Consider the following 22,322-nt stretch of genomic DNA (forward strand, 5'->3'; position numbering starts at 1 on the left):
GTTTTGCATGTTTTACGTGGCTGCTATGGGTTTCTTGCAAGAACGTTTCTTACCTACGCAAAGACCACAACGTGATATGCCAATTGCTATTTACCCTTCATAAGGACCCTGTTCATCGAATCCGATCCGACTAAAGTGGGAGAGACAAACACCCGCCAGCCACCTTATGCAACTAGTGCATGTTTGTCGGTGGAACCGGTCTCACGTAAGAGTACGTGTAAGGTTGGTCCGGGCCGCTTCATCCCACGATGCCGCCGAATCAAGATAAGACTAGTAACGGCAAGCATATTGAACAAAATCAACGCCCACAACTACTTTGTGTTCTACTCGTGCATAGAATCTACGCAATAGACCTAGCTCATGATGCCACTGTTGGGGAACGTAGCAGAAATTCAAAATTTTCTACGTGTCACCAAGATCTATCTATGGAGAGACTAGCAACGAGGGGAAGGAGAGTGCATCTACATACCCTTGTAGATCGCTATGCGGAAGCGTTCAAGTGAACGGGGTTGATGGAGTCGTACTCGTCGTGATTCAAATCACCGATGACCAAGTGCCGAACGCACGGCACCTCCGCGTTCAACACACGTACAGCCCGGTGACGTCTCCCACGCCTTGATCCAGCAAGGAGAGAGGGAGAGGTTGAGGAAGACTCCATCCAACAGCAGCACAACGGCGTGGTGGTGGTGGAGGAGCGTGGCAATCCCGCAGGGCTTCGCCAAGCACCACAGAAGAGGAGGGAAAGAGAGAGATGCAGGGCTACACCAACGAGAGATTTCTTCGCGTGTTGTGGGCAGCCCAATGCCTCTATTTATATAGGGAAGGGGAGGGGCTGCGCCCCCTCTAGGGTTCCCACCCCTAGGGGGGCGGCAGCCCTAGATGGGGATCAAGGATGGCGGCCAAGAGGGGGAGAGGAGAGGGAGGCGCACCAATATGGGCCTTAAGGCCCATATCCCTTAGGGTTTGCCCCCTTTCCACCTCTTAGGCGCCATGGGCCCTTGTGGGAGGCGCACCAGCCCACTAAGGGGCTGGTCCCTTCACCACTCTTAGCCCATGCAAGCCTCCGGGGTTGGTGGCCCCACTTGGTGGACCCCCGGGACCCTCCCGGTGGTCCCGGTATTACCGATAAACCCCGAAACTCTTCCGGTGACCAAAACAGGACTTCCCATATATAAATCTTTACCTCCGGACCATTCCGGAACTCCTCGTGACGTCCGGGATCTCATCCGGGACTCCGAACAACATTCGGTAACCACATACAAACTTCCTTTATAACCCTAGCGTTCATCGAACCTTAAGTGTGTAGACCCTACGGGTTCGGGAGACATGCAGACATGACCGAGACGTTCTCCGGTCAATAACCAACAGCGGGATCTGGATACCCATGTTGGCTCCCACATGTTCCACGATGATCTCATCGGATGAACCACGATGTCAAGGACTTAATCAATCCCGTATACAATTCCCTTTGTCTACGGTACGATACTTGCCCGAGATTCGATCGTCGGTATCCCGATACCTTGTTCAATCTCGTTACCGGCAAGTCTCTTTACTCGTTTCGTAACACATCATCCCGTGATCAACTCCTTGATCACATTGTGCACATTATGATGATGTCCTACCGAGTGGGCCCAGAGATACCTCTCCGTTTACACGGAGTGACAAATCCCAGTCTCGATTCGTGCCAACCCAACAGACACTTTCGGAGATACCTGTAGTGTACCTTTATAGTCACCCAGTTACGTTGTGATGTTTGGTACACCCAAAGCATTCCTACGGTATCCGGGAGTTGTACAATCTCATGGTCTAAGGAAATGATACTTGACATTAGAAAAGCTTTAGCATACGAACTACATGATCTTGTGCTAGGCTTAGGATTGGGTCTTGTCCATCACATCATTCTCCTAATGATGTGATCCCGTTATCAATGACATCCAATGTCCATGGTCAGGAAACCATAACCATCTATTGATCAACGAGCTAGTCAACTAGAGGCTTACTAGGGCATGGTGCTGTCTAGTATCCACCATGTATCTGGGGTCGACACCGTCGGGGGTCGATCCGACGGCCAGGGCCCGCCGACTTGTTTCATTTCCCGATGAATTCTGAACTAGCAACATATGCATGTCACAACTCTTACGATGTCATGCGACACGCCCGACGTGCGATGGCACGTCTCCTTCGCTGCCGATCTGCAGACGCGTTCTCTCTCGTTCCACGACGGCGTGCTGGTGCTGCGGCGAGAGGCTCTCAGGATCGTCCTGATCGATGGGCGCGGGATCACGGTCGACGCACGGTTCCTGCGAGCGGGGGAGCACATCGACATTGGTGACGTCGTCTCGCTGCCGTGTCACTTCGCGAAGATTCGGGAGCGATTACCGGCGACGTGGTCGTCGCCAGCAACAGCGGCGCACGGTACGGGACGTGACGCGATTCACGGGAGAAGTGCGGTTCATCGGACGAGCGAGCCGAACCGTGACGAGGCGGACTCGAGCCCCACCCATCGCCCGCCAATGGCGGATGGGCGGCATGTGAACATCGACTGCCAGGAGGGCCCCAGCTGCGCCAAGGACGTGGAATTCTCTAGAGCGTGCGAGGCGGGGGGAACTACATCTCTTCCCCCACCTACCACAGTGAGCGCACGAGACACACACCTCGCCCCGCTCTTCGGGAACCTGTGGGGGAGAGCTAGGGTTTGTCCTCATATCCATTCCCCGAGCGATTCCTTCGGCTGGTGGCGCGGCAAGGTCGACGGCGACGGTCGCTCCTTCGCTCAAGTAGTTGCAGCGGAGCGGGCGGGAGATTCATCAAGCGCGGCGATGGGAGATCGAGGTGGGGGAAGATCCGGAGGATGGCGCGACAACACGGCGCGAGGCGGCTTCAACGGAGGGTGCAAGGCACCGCTGCCAAATCAAACCCGCAATATGGTTTGGCAGCGACCAGATCCACCACCGGCGGCGTCCGGGGGGCGAGATCTGGAGGAGGTGAAGTCGGGGACAGATGGGAGGCGGCTGCGCGCGCGATGAGCGGGGCGGCCAAGGAGACGACGGTGACCAACAAAGCGGCGCCGCCACCCCCTCCATCTGCCCCAACGTCGAACACCAGCGAACTCTGCATCAACTGCAACCTCCCAGGTCACTTCGCTCCTCGCTGTCCTACCATTCGGTGCGAAAAATGCAACAAATTAGGTCATATGGCTCAATTATGTCAGACTTTGAGGCCCTGGGAATGTGTTCCATCGATGTGTGGGTTTCAATCTCCGGGACAGGGTTTTTTCTATATCCCTGATCTGTGTGCATCTAAGCAAAATACTGAAAAAACAAACAATGTGGTGATTACTGTTGTGGAAGGATGTGCGTCTGTGAAAGAGATAGAACAAGAATTTAATGCCATCTTTGCCCGAAAACCTGGAAAGAAAAAATGGCATTGCACGGCTCGCTCTATTAGCCCTAATCAGTTTGTCATGCGCTTTCCCAATGCTAGCGAAGTGGAGAGAGCTTGCTGCTATGGGAAGCGCATGCCTCTGAAGGAGGGAGATGTTGTGGTATGCATAACTCCTTGGTCTGCTTCGATAGGGCCAAAGGGGTTATGGAAAAGGCTTGGGTAAAGATTCATAACATTCCTATTGAAAAAAGATGTGTTGAACATATTGCATATGTTGGAGGGCTGGTGGGGATAACATTGAAAGTGGATGAGGCCACGATCCACAAACCTGAATATGCTAGAATCTTGCTAGGGTGCATGGAGGTGAAGAAAATACCTCCCTCAGCTGAAGGAATGTTGGGTGAGCAATATTATGACTTCTTTTATGAAGTTGAAAAAAGTGTGACAATGGGGGCTGATAAGAGCCAATCTTCTATTGCTGTAGACAATAGTGCATCCCCTTCTTTCCCCAAGAAAGCAAGGACAGACCTATATCCTTCTTCTTCTGTTGGGCAAGGAGAAACCAGTGCATCTATGGTTGGTAATTATTCATCCCAAAATTATGAAAAAGGAACACAGCGACTTGCTGCTGTTGCAGAGAGTGAAGAAGAGGAGGACAGTGAGGAGGGAAACCACACTGAATTGCTGATAGAAACTATGACTAGAGAGCATGAAGATGGGGAAAAAATAACTATGGTTCTCAGACTGGCAATACATCCTATGGGGAAAATTTTGAGGTGCTGGAGGTGGAGAGAACGGGTGGGTCTCCCACGTCTGAGAGTAACAGTCAGAAAGGTGTGTGGGGGATTATTACTCATACTCCTCCCTCGCCATTATACCTTTGTCATGATGAAAACACTCACGGGAATATGTTTCCTTCCTTGTCAGATTATGTGGTTTGGCCCTCCCTGCCTCATATTGTGCCCCTTGAAGAGGGTTCCACAGAAGAGGGAAAGAAATGCAGCACCTATACTGTTGAGTCCCCATCGGGGTCCCCTATCCATGACTCTATGTTTCATGAGGGAAAAGTTCCACGCAGGCAAATGCAGAAATTGGGGAGAGTGGAGGAAGTGGCTATCAACAGGAAGAAACGAGACTCTGAAGGTATGAAAATACCCAACTCTAAAAACCAATTTTCTGCTCTATCTGATAATGCCATTATTCTACGCGCTGCTCTTATGGGGGTTAAAATTTCTGATGATGATTTCTCTACTATAGATGTTCTTCGAGAGCTAGAGCATTCTAGAAATCTGTTAAATGATAAAAACAATGATGCAAATAATACTAGTATCACTATAAATGATGGTTTGGGTAATGATGTCCCTTTATCCTTAATCTGGGATGATGATAATAGTAATGTGGAGGAACCATTTATCCTTGTTCAATCAAAACACAGGAAAAAAAGAGAGAAACGCAGACGATCAGGGGTGGTTATATCCCCAATAAGATCTGCTAGGCCTATGACAAGAAGTCAAAAGAAAAAAGAAGAGGGTATGGCTGCCATGGATCCTGGCAGACCCCCCAGAGTGAAAAATAAGCCTGGGCGATATAAATGAAAGGCATCTTTTGGAATTGTAGGGGGGCAAGTAAGAAAGGCATGTCTACTGGCCTCACGGACATGATATGTGCCAATGAGGTGGATTTTATTGGGTTACAAGAGACTATGAAGGGATCTTATAAATACTCCTTTTTTAGGAAGATAGACCCATATTAGAAATTTCATTGGGAATGGGTTCCCTCGAGGGGGAAGTCGGGAGGTATTCTGTGTGGCCTCAATAAAGATAAATTTGATGTTCTTGGATCTAAACAGGGACAATACATCCTGCAAATGGACTTGTTTGATAAAACAAGAAATGTAGTTGGTCTCTTCTAATAGTATATGGTGCTGCTCATGATGAGCATAAACCTGAATTCATCACAGAATTATCCTCATTGTGTCATAATATTAAAAGACCATATTTGGTGGGGGGGCTTCAATATTATTCGCCATAGTGGTGAGAAAAACAAAAAAACACCCCTATCTCATTTTTCATATGTTTTTAACTCTGTTATCCACCTGCTTGGTTTAAGAGAAATTCACATGGCTGGGGGTGCTATATGTGGTCCAATAAGCAGGAAAACCCAACCCTTGAAAAATTGGATAGAGTGATGATGTCTCCGGAGTGGGAAGACTTATTTCCCCTCGCTTCGGTGAGCAAGCTAGTTAAGGAATTATCTGACCACAATCCCCTACTATTGGATGGTGGGGTTGCCTCATCTAGAGCACCAGGGAATAGGTGCTTCAAATTTGAAAATGTTTGGATTAATAATCCAGAGTTCCTTCCCTTAGTGGCTGATATTTGGGCTAGGCCAGTGTATACTATTAACCCCATTGATGTCCTAAACATTAAACTGAAGAGGTGCAAGAAATTCTTCAAAGGTTGGGGGTCCAATATATTTGGGCATAATAAGATCAAGAAGAGACTTATCAAACTTGAGTTCCAAGAGTTGGAGGCGATTGAAGAGTCCACTGGGCTGTGCGGGGAGGCTTACACTAGGAAGCTCGATATCCTAGTAGAGCTCAACGAGATGTATGTAGAAGAAGAGCTTCATTGGCACCAATTCTATAACGAGAGATGGTTGTTGAAAGGAGATAATAACACTGACTTTTTTCATAAAGTAGCTAATGGGCGTCGCAGGAAAAACTCCATGAAATCTCTTGAGTACGGATCTGTGACTATAGAAGGGACCAAAAACTTGTTGTCCCATGCCACAGAGTATTATAAAACCCTTTTTGGGCCGGCTCCGGGTAACCTTTGCCATATCAATGCAGACTTATGGTCTCAGGAAGAGAGGATGACATATGCTGATAATGAAGACTTAACTCGACCTTTTTCTCTTGAGGAGATTAAAAAAGCCCTTTTTGATATGAGATCCAACCGGGCCCCTGGTCCGGATGATATCCCTGTTGAGTTCTATCAACATTGCTGGGAGGTGGTTGCCCCGGATCTTTTCCATCTTTTCGAGTGGTTTTATGAAGGCAAGTTGGACGTGCAACGTCTAAACTACGGCATTATAACTCTTTTACCCAAATCGGCAGATGCTACAAAAATCCAGCAATATAGGCCAATTTGCTTACTTCGTTGCCCCTATAAACTCATCACCAAAGCTATGGATATTAGAGTAAGCAAATATGCCTATAAGTTGTTTAGTGTCCAGCAAAATGCTTTTATTAAAGGGAGACACATTGTTGATGGTATTCTCTCCCTGCAAGAAGTGTTGCATTATACTCATATCAAAAAGCAAGTGGGTGTGATCCTTAAACTTGATTTTGAAAAGGCCTATGACAAAGTTAATTGGAATTTTTTGCTTGACTGCCATGAGAAGCGTGGGTTTAACTCTAAGTGGTGTGGGTGGGTCTCTCAAATCCTTAAGAACGGCACGGTGAGTGTCAAGATTAACGATGAGATCGGCCCTTATATACAAAGTGCTAAGGGGGTACGGCAGGGTGACCCTCATTCCCCCTTTCTATTCAATATGGCGGCTGAATGTCTGACTAAAATGGTGCTTTCAGCACAAAAAACGGCCTCATTAAGGGTTTGGCGGCTGATCTTATTGATGGAGGTGTTGGTATCCTTCAATATGCGGATGATACGGTGGTATGTTTTGAACATGGCATTGATAAAGCTATCAATGTCAAACTTTTGCTTTACCTATTTGAGCTCATGTCAGGATTGAAAATCAATTTTGACAAGAGTGAGATTTTTACTATCGGAGGGGATAACGAGACTGACTTAGTATATGCGGACATGTTTAATTGTCAAGTGGGCACACTGCCCATGAGATATTTGGGTGTCCCTGTTACATATTCTACCCTTAAGAACATAGAATTGGATTTCCTGGAAGGTAAGATGATTAAAAAACTGGATGCCTGGATTGCTTATGCAGCATCACCAGGAGCCAGACTTACTCTGTTGGGGTCCAGACTGGATGGGATTCCATCTTATCTTATGTCGATGTTTCTTTTTAATAAAACTTTTATTGAAAAAATGAATAAACATCGCAGACGATTTTTCTGGAGGAAAAAGAACAAGAAACATGGATACCATATGGTGAAGTGGGATAGAGTATGTCATTCTAAGAAGATTGGGGGTTTGGGGAGGATCTTCATAAGCAGAACATTACTGTGCTTGTTAAATGGTGGTGGAAGCTTGAAACAGGCGATGGCCTGTGGCAGCGGATTGTGAGGGCCAGATACTTTAGAAACAAAACAGTAGCTAATATACGGACCCGTTTCTCGGATTCTCCGAGTTGGAAAGCTACCATGAAAGTCAAAGACACATATATGGCTGGAAGGAAAGTTAATATCAATAGTGGTAACCTGGCAAGAGTCTGGCACGGCCCTTGGGTGGATGATACAGTTCTATGTGAGCGCTTCCCAAATCTATTTAGTATTTGCCATGACCAAGAATGCACTGTTGCTTCCTAGGTTGCAAACGACTATAATCTGGGTTTTAGACGCGGATTGTTTGGAGAGTTGAATGACCAATGGACTTGGATGGTTGAGAAAGCCAGGCAGCTGACTTTGACTAGCTCTCCGGATACTATCTCATGGAAATATAATAGTAAAGGAAAATTTACAACTAAGTCGGTTTATGAATGGCTAGAAAAGAACCTATCTGGCCCCAACTATAAGTGGGTGTGGAAGGCCCATATCCCTCTAAAAATTAAAATTTTCTTATGGCAGCTTTTTCAAAATGCTGTACTTACAAGAGACAATATGCGGGCTAGGCAGTGGCCTGGGATCCTACTTGTTCTTTTTGTACAAATATTGAAACAGCGAACCATCTATTCTTTAATTGCCCACTTGCCCGCACAGTTTGGGGCGTACTAGGAATGACGGGTGGAGCATCTTGCTGCCCCCGATCGCTGTGGCAAAGTTGGGCGTGGCTGTATAGGTTTTTTCCAAGAGGGGAAAAGTTCTATATGATGATTATCGCTGCTGTTTGCTGGGGGATCTGGATCCTTCGAAATAAAGTCACTTTTGATAAACATATTGCTCGCACTCCGTTGGAGGCTGTTTTCACTGCATGCTCTTTTATGTTATATTATTGGGCAGGTTTACTTAAAGAAGATGACAAGGTGAAGTTTCAGACGGGTGTGAAGAGATTGGCTCAGGCGGCTGCTGCATTGGCGGATAGATCCTTTCCTCGTGGCAGACTCCTTCTCGACGACAACGACGGGATCCAGATCGGCTAGCTGAGCTCCGTTGGTGTTTTATGATTTGGCTTACCACTGGGGTCTGATGCCTGCTGGTTATGGCGTCTTTTGGTAATATTTTGCCGCGGCAAAACCTGTTAGCCAGTAGTCTTATCGTTGAACTCGTTTTCAGTCGGGCAGTTGCTTGTGAGTGCCATCAGGTTTTCGCCCCACGGCGGATGGTCCGCTCTAGGATCATCATGCAGTGGGTTTCCTGTTGGTGCACCAGCTCGCTCTTCCCCAGTCTCCTTTTGCGTTTCTCAGTTCGGTTCTAGTTCCCCTTGTGGGTTGTGGTTAGTCGGCAAAAACTTGGATACTGACTGATGTATTTCCGTTGATTGAGAAACTAATGGAAAGGGGTGACAGCCCGGTTGAAAAAAAAGGAGTTGATTGCTCGCGCCTGCAACCTGCTCGGCTCGGAGTCGGAGATGGACGCCTGGGTGCAGACGGCCTATGCGGCACTGTTCAACACGCCCCTCGCTGCTCCGGTCATCCTGGCAATCGAGACTCTCACGAAGCATGTTAAGGCGGCAAACTCCAAGCTAGAAAAGAAGAAAGCCACCACCACTGAAGAACCTGAAGTTGACAATGTGTAGTTCCTCTACGTACTGCTTTGCTACCGTGTGTGTCGTCGTTCACCACTCAGTCATTGCTGCCCCCTTTCGAGTTCTTCAGAACCAGTGTACGCAACTTAGTGTCCCCAGGTTCACAAAGCGGCACCCCAGTGTGCATCCTCGTCAACTGTATCAAGTTTTCAGATCCTGTGTGCTTATTGTTTCCTCATATGGCGCAACCTAATGTCAAACTTATATGCTAGAATGTGCGTGGACTAAATGCCCCTGCCCGTCGCGACGCCGTGAGGGACCTCGTCCGAGATTGCAAGGCCACAATTGTTTGCCTCCAGGAGACTAAGCTTGATCACGTCGATGATGTTTTGATTACAAGCATGCTCGGACCCTCCTTTACTGCAAACTACAAGGTCCTCTCGACTGTTGGCTCTAGGGGGGCATGATAACGGCTGTCTCTGACTGTTACTTCAGTCTTTCGGACTTCCACGCTTCGCAAGGAACTATCTCTGCCACCGTGACCATGCTGGCTGAGGGCCTCGACTGGACACTGTCTTGCGTTTATGGCCCTCAGGGAGAACAAGAGAAGCTTCTGTTCATCAACGATCTCAAAGAGCTGAAGTATGTTGTCAAGCCACGATGGCTCATTCTTGGTGATTTCAACCTCATCACCAGAGCGGCTGACAAGAACAACCAAAACATCAATAACCGCCTCATGGGTAGTTTCCGTTCTGCACTAATTCACCTACAACTAAAAGAGATTCGACTGTCAGGCAGAAAATTCACTTGGTCAAATGCTCAAGTGAATCCAGTGCTCACAAAGATAGATCATTTCTTCCACTTGGACGACTGGGATGTTTTTTCCCCAATGCGCACCTTCAAGCCATCTCGTCGGCCTGCTCGGATCATGCCCCGTTATTCCTCCTTGGGGATACGGAGGTATGTCGGCGTCCATCTTTCAAGTTTGAGGAGTTCTGGCTTCGTCTCCCAGGTTTCAAGGAAACGGTGGCCGCAGCCTGGAATAAAAACGTCCAGTCAACCAACCCAGTTCGCAAGGTACACATCAAACTGGCCAGGACTGCAAAGGCCCTCAAGAAATGGCAAAGAGAAAGAGTTGGAGTGCTTAAAACACAGATTGACATTGCAAAGGAGGTAATCTGGCGGCTCGACCTGGCCGAGGAGGGAAGGTCTCCCTCCCCAGCAGAACTGGGGCTCAGACGTAGGCTTAAGCTCTCATATCTTGGTCTCCTATCCTTCCAGAAGATAAAGCTCCGCCAGCGAGCACGCCTCACACGTATCAGGCTTGGGGACGTCAACTCAAAGTTTTTCCATGCAAAGGTGAATGGACGCCAGCGAAAAAACTACATTCAGACACTACACACGGACCATGGTGTTGCCATCTCGGCCGAGGATAAGGAACATGTGCTCCTCTCCCACTTCCAAGACCACTTGGGTACTCCCACGCCCCGTAACTCAAGTTTAAATTGGGACAACCTGGAGATGACCATGCAGGATCTCTCAGAACTGGAGGCACCTTTCAATGAGGACGAGATAAAAGACGCGGTTTTTTCACTCCCTTCCGTAAAAGCGCCTGGCCCGGATGGGTTCATTGGAGCCTTCTTCAAAGCATGCTGGGACATCATCCGAACCGACATTGTTGACGCAATCCTTCAGCTTGCTAACCTCTGCGGCGACTGTGCTTCTCTCATTAACTCCGCGAACATCATACTGCTCCCCAAGAAGGCCGACGCCCGTGTGGTCAGAGACTACAGACCAATCAGCCTGATTCATAGCCTGTCCAAGATCTTCTCCAAGCTGCTGGCAAATAGACTCGCTCCTATACTGCCCAGTTTGGTCTCCAAATGCCAAAGTGCCTTCATGAAGAAACGCTCCATCCATGACAACTTCCTGCATGTTCAGAACCTCATAAAGGACCTGCATCGTCGGAACATCCCGGGCCTCTTTCTCAAGCTCGATATTTCAAAGGCTTTTGACTCGGTAAATTGGGCCTTCTTGCTCGAGGTCATGCAAGGCCTGGGGTTTGGACAACGTTGGCGGGACGGGATCTGCCTCTCCTTGTCTTCTTCTTCATCAAGGGTGCTTCTTAACGGAAACCCCGACAGAAAGTTCAGCCACGCAAAAGGCCTTCACCAGGGCGATCCAATATCACCTATGCTTTTCATCCTGGCCATTGACCTGCTACAGCAGATCCTTCAACTTGCCTCCCGGCAAGGCATCCTAAAGCCCATTCGTGCAAGGACGGCCAGATGCAGGATATCCCTTTACGCCGATGATGCGGGCATTTTTGCGAACCCAGACAAGGATGAGCTACGCGCGATTTCGGCAATACTGAAGACTTTTGGAGACGCAAGCGGACTTGTCACAAACTTGACCAAGACTGAGGTCTTCCCGATTAGATGTGCGGGCATTGACCTTCAAGATGTGCTATCAGTCTTCCCCGCCAAGATCGCCACCTTCCCGGGACATTATTTGGGGCTACCACTGCATTTTCACCGGCTAAGAGGGATTGATCTACAACCTTTCATTGACAGATTCACGGGTAGGCTGCCTGGATGGAAAGGAAAACTCCTCAACAAACCCGAGAGGGTGGCTCTTGCGCAATCCGTTCTCACGGCCATGGCAACCTTCCACATCACCACCCTTAACCTGTCAAAGGGGACCCTGCGAAAGATTGGCAAAATCATTCGGGCCTTCGTTTGGCAGAAAGAGGACCAAACTCAGACATCGGGTGGCCACTTGCTTGTTAACTGGAAGACTGTCTGCCGCCCCAGGCATTTGGGCGGCCTGGGAATCATGGACCTAGAAAGATTCGGCCGCGCCCTACGTCTACGGTGGCCGTGGCTGCAATGGACTGACCCAGAGAGGCCATGGGTGGGATCCGAGTTACCATGTGACCAAGCAGACATGAACCTCTTTCGTGCATGCACCTCGATTACGCTGGGCAATGGGCAAAAGGCCCTCTTCTGGCAGGACAACTGGACCGGAAGCGCCCCCCTCAGGCTTGTGGCTCTAGAGCTTTACAAGATCACCTCCAGAAAGAACAGATCGGTGCACAAAGAACTCACGAACGAGAACTGGATAAAGGCGGTCGCCAAACTTCAGACCATGCAGCAACTAGGAGAATTTGTGACTCTCTGGGAGCAGATCGGGCAGGCAACCCTTTAGCTTGCCCAAGAGGACTGCATTCACTGGAATTTAACCACCCCAGGGGCGTATTCCGTGGCTTCGGCCTACGGCGCACAATTCTTCGGCTCCTATGCACGGTTCGACACGACGAAGGTCTGGCACGCAAACGCTGAGCCTAAATGCAAATTCTTCGCCTGGCTCATTCTTCATGGGAGAATCCTCACCGCGGATATACTGGCTGTGAGGGGATGGCTTCATGACCCCAGGTGCCTGCTATGCCTCCAATAGCCTGAAACTGCAACTCACCTTTGTAAGGACTGTCCCTTCACGGTCGCGGTTTGGAACCAGGTGAACACCTGGACAAACGAGGGCGTACCAATCTCGGGCTTCCTCCCGGAGCCTGGGAACGTGTCCCATTGGTGGGATAAAACACTGACAACATAGTCCAAGCAGGGCCGCCGGCGGCGCAGTGGGAGAATCATCTAGGTCAATCTGGAAGGAGCGAAATAGGCGTGTTTTCACCGGACAAAGACTGACGCACCGTGAGGTTGCCGCACTCGCCCTAGACGCTATCATTCAGCAGGACCTGGCATTTACAGGATGCTTCCCAAACACGGGTATTGGCTAACTAGTTTTGGGTAGTTCTCAATCTTTTGTAGTCCTGCAGCGGTCCCTAAAACCGCTCGCCCCTCTGTAAATTGCGCTTTTCTGCTCCTTCCCTTCTATAAAGAAAAAGGCAGTGCTCCTGCCGGTTCCTCAAAAAAAAAAACCTAGCCACATACTACCCCGTGAGCAATTGCTCTTGTATTGACGCCAACTCTCCCCAAAGCACAACATCCGAAGTTATGGATATATTTTATCTTCAGAACAACCATCATATACAATCATGAGTGGAAAAAAACTATTATTTCATCCTCATATGAAAATTAGCAAATCCGCATAGAGAAATTATGGAGATAACAACTTCTCCTAACCGTTGACTATTCAACAACGATCGTCACTCATCTCCACATGTTCATGCATTTAAGCTCGTAACCTACATCAACATTGTATTTGTTTTTCATTTGTATGTAGAAAGTGTTATAAAGGTAAAAAAAAATACACTATGGGACATGGTGACAAGCAAGGTGTAAATCTGGACCAACCATTCGTTGGAGATCAGTGATGTATCTCCTAACTGTATTCAATTTGTGTTAAATTGAACGATCAATGTGCATCAGGCCACGTAGTTGACAAACTGCAACACACTCGATCACCTCATTTGCTAGGATCAGCTCGCGAACGGTATAATGCACCACGCCGCCTCTTTAGTCGAATACGATGTATGCATGCTTTTGCATTTCCCTTATACCGAGTTTTCTTCATTCCTACACGTACCTCCCAAGATCGAGGAAATATTGATTCTTATACCAAACTACTAGGAAACCCGTTTGATCAATCTCCTTGTTATTGGAATTCTGATTGATCAAACAAGAGATGAAATGCACCATCATTATGCTTTGACCAGGGTAAGTGAAACTAAATCAAGTATATTTGGATTAATTCGCTTCTTTTCCTATAGTTTTCTTTAATTCATGGATGGAATCGAGGGATTCTACTCGGTCTACTCTTACCTCATGTGGCCCCACTACATGTTTACTAACTGCACCACCCATTAATTTCTCACAGTTGCCAACAGAAATCAAGAATGTGTACTGAATAAGCTAATCAGTGTGAAGTCCTATGCTAGAACATCTTTAGGTCTATCTTCATATTCTGTTATGTATGTGCATACTGCATACAAATGATTTCTGTTTCTAAAATGCGGTAAGTATTTAAAAATTTCACGAATCCGAAATCTTAATTTTGAAAATATGTCCAGCACATAAGATTAAACTAGTCCACCTATAACAAATAATCGATTGCGTTTGATATACTTCCAAATTTCATTAATATGACAACTTAATACTAACACTAACAAATCATCCATTCAAAACACTAGCATAATCATACAAAGTGGAGGTATGTGAAAGTGGGAAATTAAAAAAAATAAGTAACCATATGTTAGATTCCTGAAATTTGAAAATACCATCCTACTCACAATATGCACAACTTCACAGGCAGATGGGGTAAAACGGAGAAAAACACATGAACAACAAAGTAGTAAACCACAAAAAATTCTTATTAGGGAGATGATCAAAACTAACTGTTCAATGCACCAAGACAACATCAGCAAAAAATAGGATATAGATAGCAGGTGTTCCATAGAATGTCCAATGGATTTAGCTTTCATGTACCCAATCTTTACGAGTGCACTATGTTGGTTTTTATCATCTCATATGCCTGTTATTGATGTGTAAATGTACCTTTTTTATGAGAAGATGTGCAATGGTACTACCATACTATGTAATCCAAGTGCCCATTTACTAATGCCATATATGTCTCGTCCTCTTTAACCATTTTGCCATGGTGCACACTTCACTTGTATGTTGAAGTTGATGGTAATTTTGAAGTCTAACATAGAGTAGATTCTAGGTTTTCACCGGTACTAAGGCGTGCCTTCATTAGCTCTGAAATCTAAATCTCATTGATTACTGAAACTCTAGCTATGACTTACCGCGTGGAATAACTACTCGGCATGTACTTCTAACACAATAATTGCATGCTAACAACCCGCGAGGTATACTAGATCAGTATTCCTTGTTATATTGATGGTGTACACATTTCATATATGTCATGTAGTATTTAGTTCTATACTATATTACCCTGAGATCTCAAAGTCTTTATTGATGGCTCAGATTTAATCCTCGCTTGGATACATGTCCGAAAAAAACCGCATCCTACATATGTACAATAATATATTACTTGAGCTGAAAAATTCCAGACATCCTTATTCTTATGAACATAAAATAAATAAAGAACTCATCGCAATTGCCAAAAAATAGTGAGCCTGCTATATAGGCGCACTACAAATATTAAGATAGAAACAAACCTTTAAAGGCAACCTGATGAAGGAGAGTCGAGGAGCAACCTGTGGCGGGAACACATGCTTGTACAGTGGATCGACACAATTGTCGTCCACGGAGACGGTTGTATCGTTGGTGAGGAATGTGAAGTTGTACTTGTATCTACCCTTGGGATAAGATAAACATCATTTCAAAAAGGATAAGATAAACAAAGGTATGCATTTAAAAAAAATATTCCACTTCGAATCATAATCCTGTGTAACTAAATGGATGATCCCCACTAATGTATTTCTGTTAACATGCAGTGATGCATCGGAGAAGGCCCACCTCAAAATGCTACCATGCATGGGAAACTCTTCATGTTCTATTATGTTACATATATTCAATAAATATTTATAACTATACAATAATAAAATATAGTCAACATACATATTTTCAGATTTAGTTCTCATACAATTAATCCAAATATTAATGTTCCATATAACTAAATATCAATGAATTATATTGCAACCATCATCTAGTTAATTATTGTCCCGGGCTCAACTTGAACCCCATACGAGGAAGCCATCTAAATGGAACCATAAACTCTCTACAACCATTAAAATAAACACCGTAGTAGTGTTGAAAAGTGAATTTGAATGTAGTGAATGCTTTGGAGATAATCCGCATAGAATCATAAAAAAGGACAATGTGCGAAAATAGGAAGATAAATTCGTTATAGTTTTTTCTATGGGATAAAAATGTTGATATTGGTTGATGATTTTTTTGCTAGACCAGTAACTTATTTAGATTTATTTCAGAATCCTGGAATAAGATCAACTCCCAAACATTAACCATCAAAAAACCATTCCCAAACATTAGCCTTGTTATTCAAGGTGATTTTGCATTGAAACCCTAAAAGAAGACAAGTTATTTTGCACATGGCACAAGCATTTATTATTTTGTTATGAAAGTTTCCATGTTTCGAATTCCTTGCATTCCCTACATTTTGTCACATTTCAAGGAAACACCTGAATGCAAAATTACTTTTCCATCATGGCTAAGGTTGGAAATTACCGGGTCTAATATCTACGGTTTCATAGTTTCGAGTTCGAATCTAACTTAAATTGTGTTTGGTTTGCTTGTGTGGCCTCAAGTGTGTCTGGAAACTGTATGCACCTTATTTGGTTGATGACCTGATAAATTCTCCGGTTGACTGGCTGGACGAACTATAGGGGCGATTAGCCTGGCCAGCCATCGATTTTTTGTCGAAAAGGACCATCTACACGAACGAATTGCTAAAAAAGACCACCTGCAGATCAATTTGACAAAAAAGACCTCCTCGGCCGTGGCGGCAGTGCGGCAGGCGACACGTGGCACCTGCCGCCACGCTGCAAGGCGGCAGTACTGTATCGCCTGGCAAAACGGGATTTGGCGCCGGTGACGGAACAGCAGCGGTGTGTGGGGCCTGGCCGCCAAGGCGCATGGCGGCAGTACTGTACAGTCTGGGCCCAGCCGCCTTGCGGGCTGGCGGCAGCCCTGTTGCGGGGTCGGCGCTACAGCCGATAAGGGCATCTCCAGCCGCGCCCTCAGGAAGGCCTCCCCAGGCGTTTTTTTCACGCCGGCGCCGAAAAATCGGCCCAGTCGCGCCCCCAGGAACCCGATTTTCGCCGGCTTGGGCCGAAAACAGCGCCGGCGGACCCAGGCCGAACCCGGCGCGCTGGGGGGCGCCCGGGGGCGCCGGGGCGAACTGTTTTGGCGCGAAACAGCCGTGGGCCCGCCGCGTCAGCGACTCTACCCTCTTCTCGGCCCTTCGTCGTCCTCATCGCCTCGTTTTCCACGGCGAATCAATGCCAAAGCTGCCGCGCCGGTCAGCCTGCGCCATTGATGCCTCACGGGCGGCGCAGTGAAGACCGGATGACGCGCGTCCCTCGCCCTCCCTCGCCCGCCACGCGTACTCACGGCGGCTCGCGCACGGACGGCGCCTCGGCCTATATAAGACGCGCCCCAGAGCACTCGGCGACTCATACTCTCTCGTCGTCGTCGTTCCTCCCTCGCCTCTCTCTCGCCGTCGTCGTTCCTTCTTCTCCTCTCTCTCGCCGTCTCCAGCACCCATGGTCGAGCGCTTCCCAGGCGACGGCGCGGCGGCGAACGGATTCGGCCGCCGCCATCTTCACGAGAGCGAGGCTCGCCTCCTTTTCGAGGCCGAGTACCCGGTCCCGCCGGACATGCGGGTACCCGGGGCGTGGAGGATCAGCGCCGGCGGCGTGCCAGTGCCCCCGATACCCACCGGCGCGGCGCGGCGTGCGGAGATCGCACGCATCCGCTCGTCCCTGCCGCGTGCGACGAGGGAGAGGCCACGGTACGTCCCCGACAGCCCGCTCTGGGAGCCCTACTTCCGCCGCTGACACGTCGAGCAACTCGAGGCCACCAACGGCGTCGAGCCCTCCGGCAGGCTCAACGCCGTCGGCCGGCGTCGGTGGTGGGGCGTGCCCAGGCACACGTTGGAGGCCGTCCTCGAGTACATCGAGGGCGGCAACACGCCGCGCCTCGAGTACCCCGCCCCCCCCCCCTTCCTTCTCACGCCGCCGGGGAAGCTCCTGGACCCCGAGGCGCATGGAGACCGGGGGGTCCTCCTCCTCGTCCGGCGGCTCGCCCTGCCTCCGCCCCGTCAAGCCGGAGCCCCAGGGCACGCCGGTCAGCGCGCGCACTCGCAGCTCCGGCGTCCGCATCGGCGCCAACGCCTCCCCAACCACCGGCTGCTTCGTCCTCGTCGAGCCCAAGCTGGAGCCCGGCCTCCCCGCAGAGTACGAGGAGATAGCCCGGCGCGGCTTCTCCGACGAGGACGCCCTGCGGTGGGCGCGGGACGACTACCTCCGCGACGAGATGGTCCGGCAGCGCCGGGCCCTCGAGGAGATCGCCGCCCGCAAGCGTGGGCGCGAGGACGAGCACGGCGTCGTGGTCCTCGACAGCGACGACGACGACGACGCCCCCGGACCGTCCAACCCGCCGCGCCAACCGGGGAAGGGATGCAGCAGGGACGGCGGAGGCGTAGGCGGGGGCGGCGGCGGTGACTACACGCGGTTCTACAGGGCGGGCGGCGAGGGAGACGGCGGAGGTAGCCCGCGGTAGTTTCTTCCTTTTTTTGTAAAATATATCGAAGTTTGAACGAACTCGCCGATATTTGCGTTAAATTTGAGTCGTTTTTGCGCCGTATTTGACTTTTTTAATTAACCGTGGGCGCCGCGACTGGGGGACATCACACCCCCAGTGTGCGGTTTAACGCCGGTGCGTCCCAGGGGCGATTTTTTGCCTTCCTGGAGGGCCAACGGCTGGAGATGGCCTAAGATGGCATGTTAAGATGGCATGTTCTGTCGATAGGAAGAGCTGGTCGCTCGGCCAGCCGCTAGCCACATAAATCAGAATGGTGACAATGCTTTTGATGCATATATAAACATCCGCTAGAGAACAAATGATGTTGTTCTGTGCTTTCACAGAGAAAACGACGCCTACCTGCATGCAACATGCATGTGATCAACCCCTCCTTTTTCTTAATTAATCATATCGATTACAATCAGGCCTGATCAAGCAATTGTGTGGCCGCCAGCCCACGAGGCGGCAGGGCCCAGGCTGTACAGTACTGCCGCCATGCGCCTTGGCGGCCAGGCCCCACACGCCGCTGCGGTTCCGTCACCGGCGCCAGATTCCGTTCTGCCAAGCGATAAAGTACTGCCGCCTTGCAGCGTGGCGGTAGGTGTCATGCGTCGCCTGCCGCACCTGCCGCCACGGTCGAAGGGATCTTTTTTGTCAAATTGATCTGCAGGTGGTTCTTTTTAGCAATTCATTTGCGTAGGTGGTCTTTTTCAACAAAAAATCCCAGTCATCTAGGCATACGACCAGACTGAGCCAGGTGGCCTAGGTGAGTCACATACTCATCCAAAAACGAGATGCATGGCGAACAAAACTGAGCAGCCCATACTAATTCAAGAGGTCAGTACACAAATAGCTTAGGCAGCCTAGCTATGAAAAATTATTTCATTAGCCAGACATCGATTTTCCTCATGCATAGAGCCCAGGTCAGCAACCAAACATGCCACCAGCACCTTGGGTGTGATATGACTTCTGCTAGAATATGCAGTATATTTATATCATACCATCTCTTCCTATAAGTTTAGGGACTGTTTGGTTGGAGACTAGTGTGGCCAAGCCAAAGTGTGGCAAGGCACACAAGTGTGGCTGAGAAATTGAACGTCAAACTTTGGCAAAAAAAATTGTCTCTATGACAAGTGGACCATAGAAGCAATAAAGTGTGGCAAGTTAAATTGTGACAAAAACCAAACACATGCCAACTAAATTGTGGCTGCCAAATTTTGGCTTGGCAAACTGTGGCTGAGAACCAAACAACCCCTTAGACTTTTGGATGAGTTGATTAGTTCTCGAGTTCAAGACTACCAACACAGTATTTAAAAATATATTCTAAAGTCTACATCAATCACACGTCTAACGGTTGAAGGACTAAAAAAGCTTATATATGAAGAGGTGTGTTGAAACATATTGCCTACCTCTGTTCATTAGTTCAGACTTTTAAACGAATTGATTGGAGCATGAACTCATTACGATGTAATTCAAGTTAGTATAGTCTCGAATCACACAACATAGTTAAAATGCGTGTGCTCCTCTCTCTTGACCACACGCCCAAAGCCCCCCCCCCCCCCCCCCCCCCCCCCCCGTGTGTTGGTACATGTAATTTAATTAAGTAATTTAATTAAGTATTCATTTTGTTCTGGACACTTAGCCAACCAATTGGTTGGTATTAAGTATTCATTTTGTTCTGGACAGTGCAAAGTTTGCATCCTGAATTTTTTGGTTGCTATTACTGTGATATGCTGATAGGAGTAGTATTAGGCCAACTCTATCGCGCGATCTTAAACGGACGTCTGTTTTGTTTGGTTTTTGTTCCTTTGGATAAAGATTTGGGATTGTGTCCAGGCCTATCCTGGGATGCGGTGGCCATGCGTCCAGCGTGCGGCCGCATCCTTTTGCCCTATCCTGTCCGCGTCTATTTAAAAAAAAGAGACGTTTCAAATGCCAAGCCCCAGTTCACGACCCGAGTTCATCACGCCGGCAACAAAGTCAGTGGCCTACACGACCATCGCCGGCAACACAGCCAGCGGCCGGCAACACAGTCAGCCTCCAAAATGAATAGTTGTCCTCACCGGCAACACAGCCGGCCTCCAAAATGAATGTTTTTTCGCCGGCACACTGCCAGCGGCCCAGCGGGCGGGTGGCACCCATACCAGCCTCCAAAAAGAACGGCCATGCCGATCGGACGACCTAGTTCAGGCCTTCGGCATCGATTATCTCCTTCTGCTTGGCCTCGAATCAGGCCCTCGTCTTGTCGCTCATCTTTGACAAGTCCACGCTCATGATCGCAAGGGCCACCTCCTTCGCTTTGGTGGCGGCATTGGTGACCTCGATGTCGAGCTGCCTCTGCCTGGCCTTAACGTTGTCGGCCTCGATGTCGAGCTGCCTTTGCCGGGCGGCCTCTTCCATGTCGAGCTGCCTTTGCCGGGCCGCCTCCTCCATGTCTATCTTCCTCTTCTTGGCCGCCTCCTCCATCTCAAGCTTCTGTCGTTGGAGGTCTAGGTATTGCTTCATTTGCTCGTCCTTGCTTTGTCGCTTCTTCTCGTCCCTCGCATCCTTATGTGACATCATGCCATGCAAAGTCTCATACAAGGCCATGGATGAAGCGTCACGTATGTCGTCCACCTTTGAGTTGGTCTTGCCCCTCGGCCTTTTCAACGCCTCGCCATCCCCATCTCCGGCGAACTTGGTCGTCTTCTTGCCTCTCTTCCTTTGAAGTTGACGGTATTGATCCTTGAACTTAGGGCAATTGTTGATGATCGTCCAACAATGCGTAAGAGTGAATGGCTTGTCATTGTGCCGGGCCTTGAATGCCTCCAAAGATTGAAATGCCTACACCACATGATCAACAACAAGTGAACATGCAAACATATACACGGCCGAAGTCTCATGGCCGTAGCAAGGGCTAGAAAGAGAAGAGCATACCATGTCTCCAACGCCGAGACCACTCACGGGCCGTGCTTCAACGCTCTCAAATGCGGCACAATACTTGTTGCACTCTTGTTGGATGAACAACCATCTTTTTTGAATCGAACCGATGCCACGGTTGCTTGTAATTTGGTAGGGCTCAAACATCTTCCTTTCATGGAATATTTTGTGGACTCTCGTCCAAAAAATAATGCCCTTTTGTTGCGCGCCGGTCCTTGGATCTTGGCTAATCTCCATCCAACATTGGCAAATCAACTTGTCCTCATCTTGTGTATATGAACCGGTGCGAATGTTCTTCCGCTTCTTTTGTACTTCCGCTCTTTGGGTGAGCTCGTCTATGAACAATGGAGTGCCACTAATATCAACATCATTGGCTTCATCTTCATCTTCACCTTCGACATAGATGTCATCGTCTTCATGCCACGAATCACCATGGTCGTAGTCAGCACGGTCGTCGGCCTCTTCATCGGCCACGTACTGGGCGCGGCCATCCTGACTTTGGGTCTCATCGAGGTCGTAGGCACAGCCATGCCCACCCTGGAAGATCACGTCCTCCATGTACTGGTTGTAGAAGGGGTCGTCCACCATCGGCGTTGAGGTTGGCATTTCGTCAAACAACACGCGGGGGGCTGGCATGGTGCCCGTGAACGGTGCACGCGCCTGCTTTCTTTGCATCTCAATGGAAGGCCGCCCGTCGCTGCTGGACTCAGGCGTCACGTTGAGGTCGATGACGGCCGCGGGGCGTGGTGTGGACGGCGCGAACAAGCCCACGTCCGGCGACGCCGAGAAACGGGTCTGGCCGTCATGCCTGGGTGAAGGAAACCCGGACGACATGTGCGCGGCGCGCGACGTCGGCGACTGGCAGTGCGTAGGCCGGGCGACCGACGAGCCTGTGCTCGCCGGGCCGACGGCCGCTGCATGGAACCCCGTCGGACGGCCCATGCCAAGCATG

General features: G+C 48.9%; 1 protein-coding gene across 2 annotated transcripts in view; it reads right to left on the reverse strand.

Moving 5' to 3' along the window:
• The window catches only part of LOC125517160 (flavin-containing monooxygenase FMO GS-OX-like 4), a 33,566-nt gene that overhangs the window by 9,459 nt on the left and 1,785 nt on the right, over positions 1–22,322 (reverse strand). Inside the window, exon 4 of one of the 2 annotated variants that reach the window (XM_048682346.1) lies at positions 15,346–15,481. In XM_048682346.1, coding sequence (XP_048538303.1) covers positions 15,346–15,481 — 136 coding nt within the window. Of the gene's footprint in view, positions 1–15,345; positions 15,487–22,322 lie in introns of both variants that reach the window. The other variant, XM_048682347.1, reaches the window with a different exon arrangement.

This window comes from Triticum urartu, chromosome 6, assembly GCF_003073215.2.
Source record: "Triticum urartu cultivar G1812 chromosome 6, Tu2.1, whole genome shotgun sequence".
Classification (NCBI taxonomy): domain Eukaryota; kingdom Viridiplantae; phylum Streptophyta; class Magnoliopsida; order Poales; family Poaceae; genus Triticum; species Triticum urartu.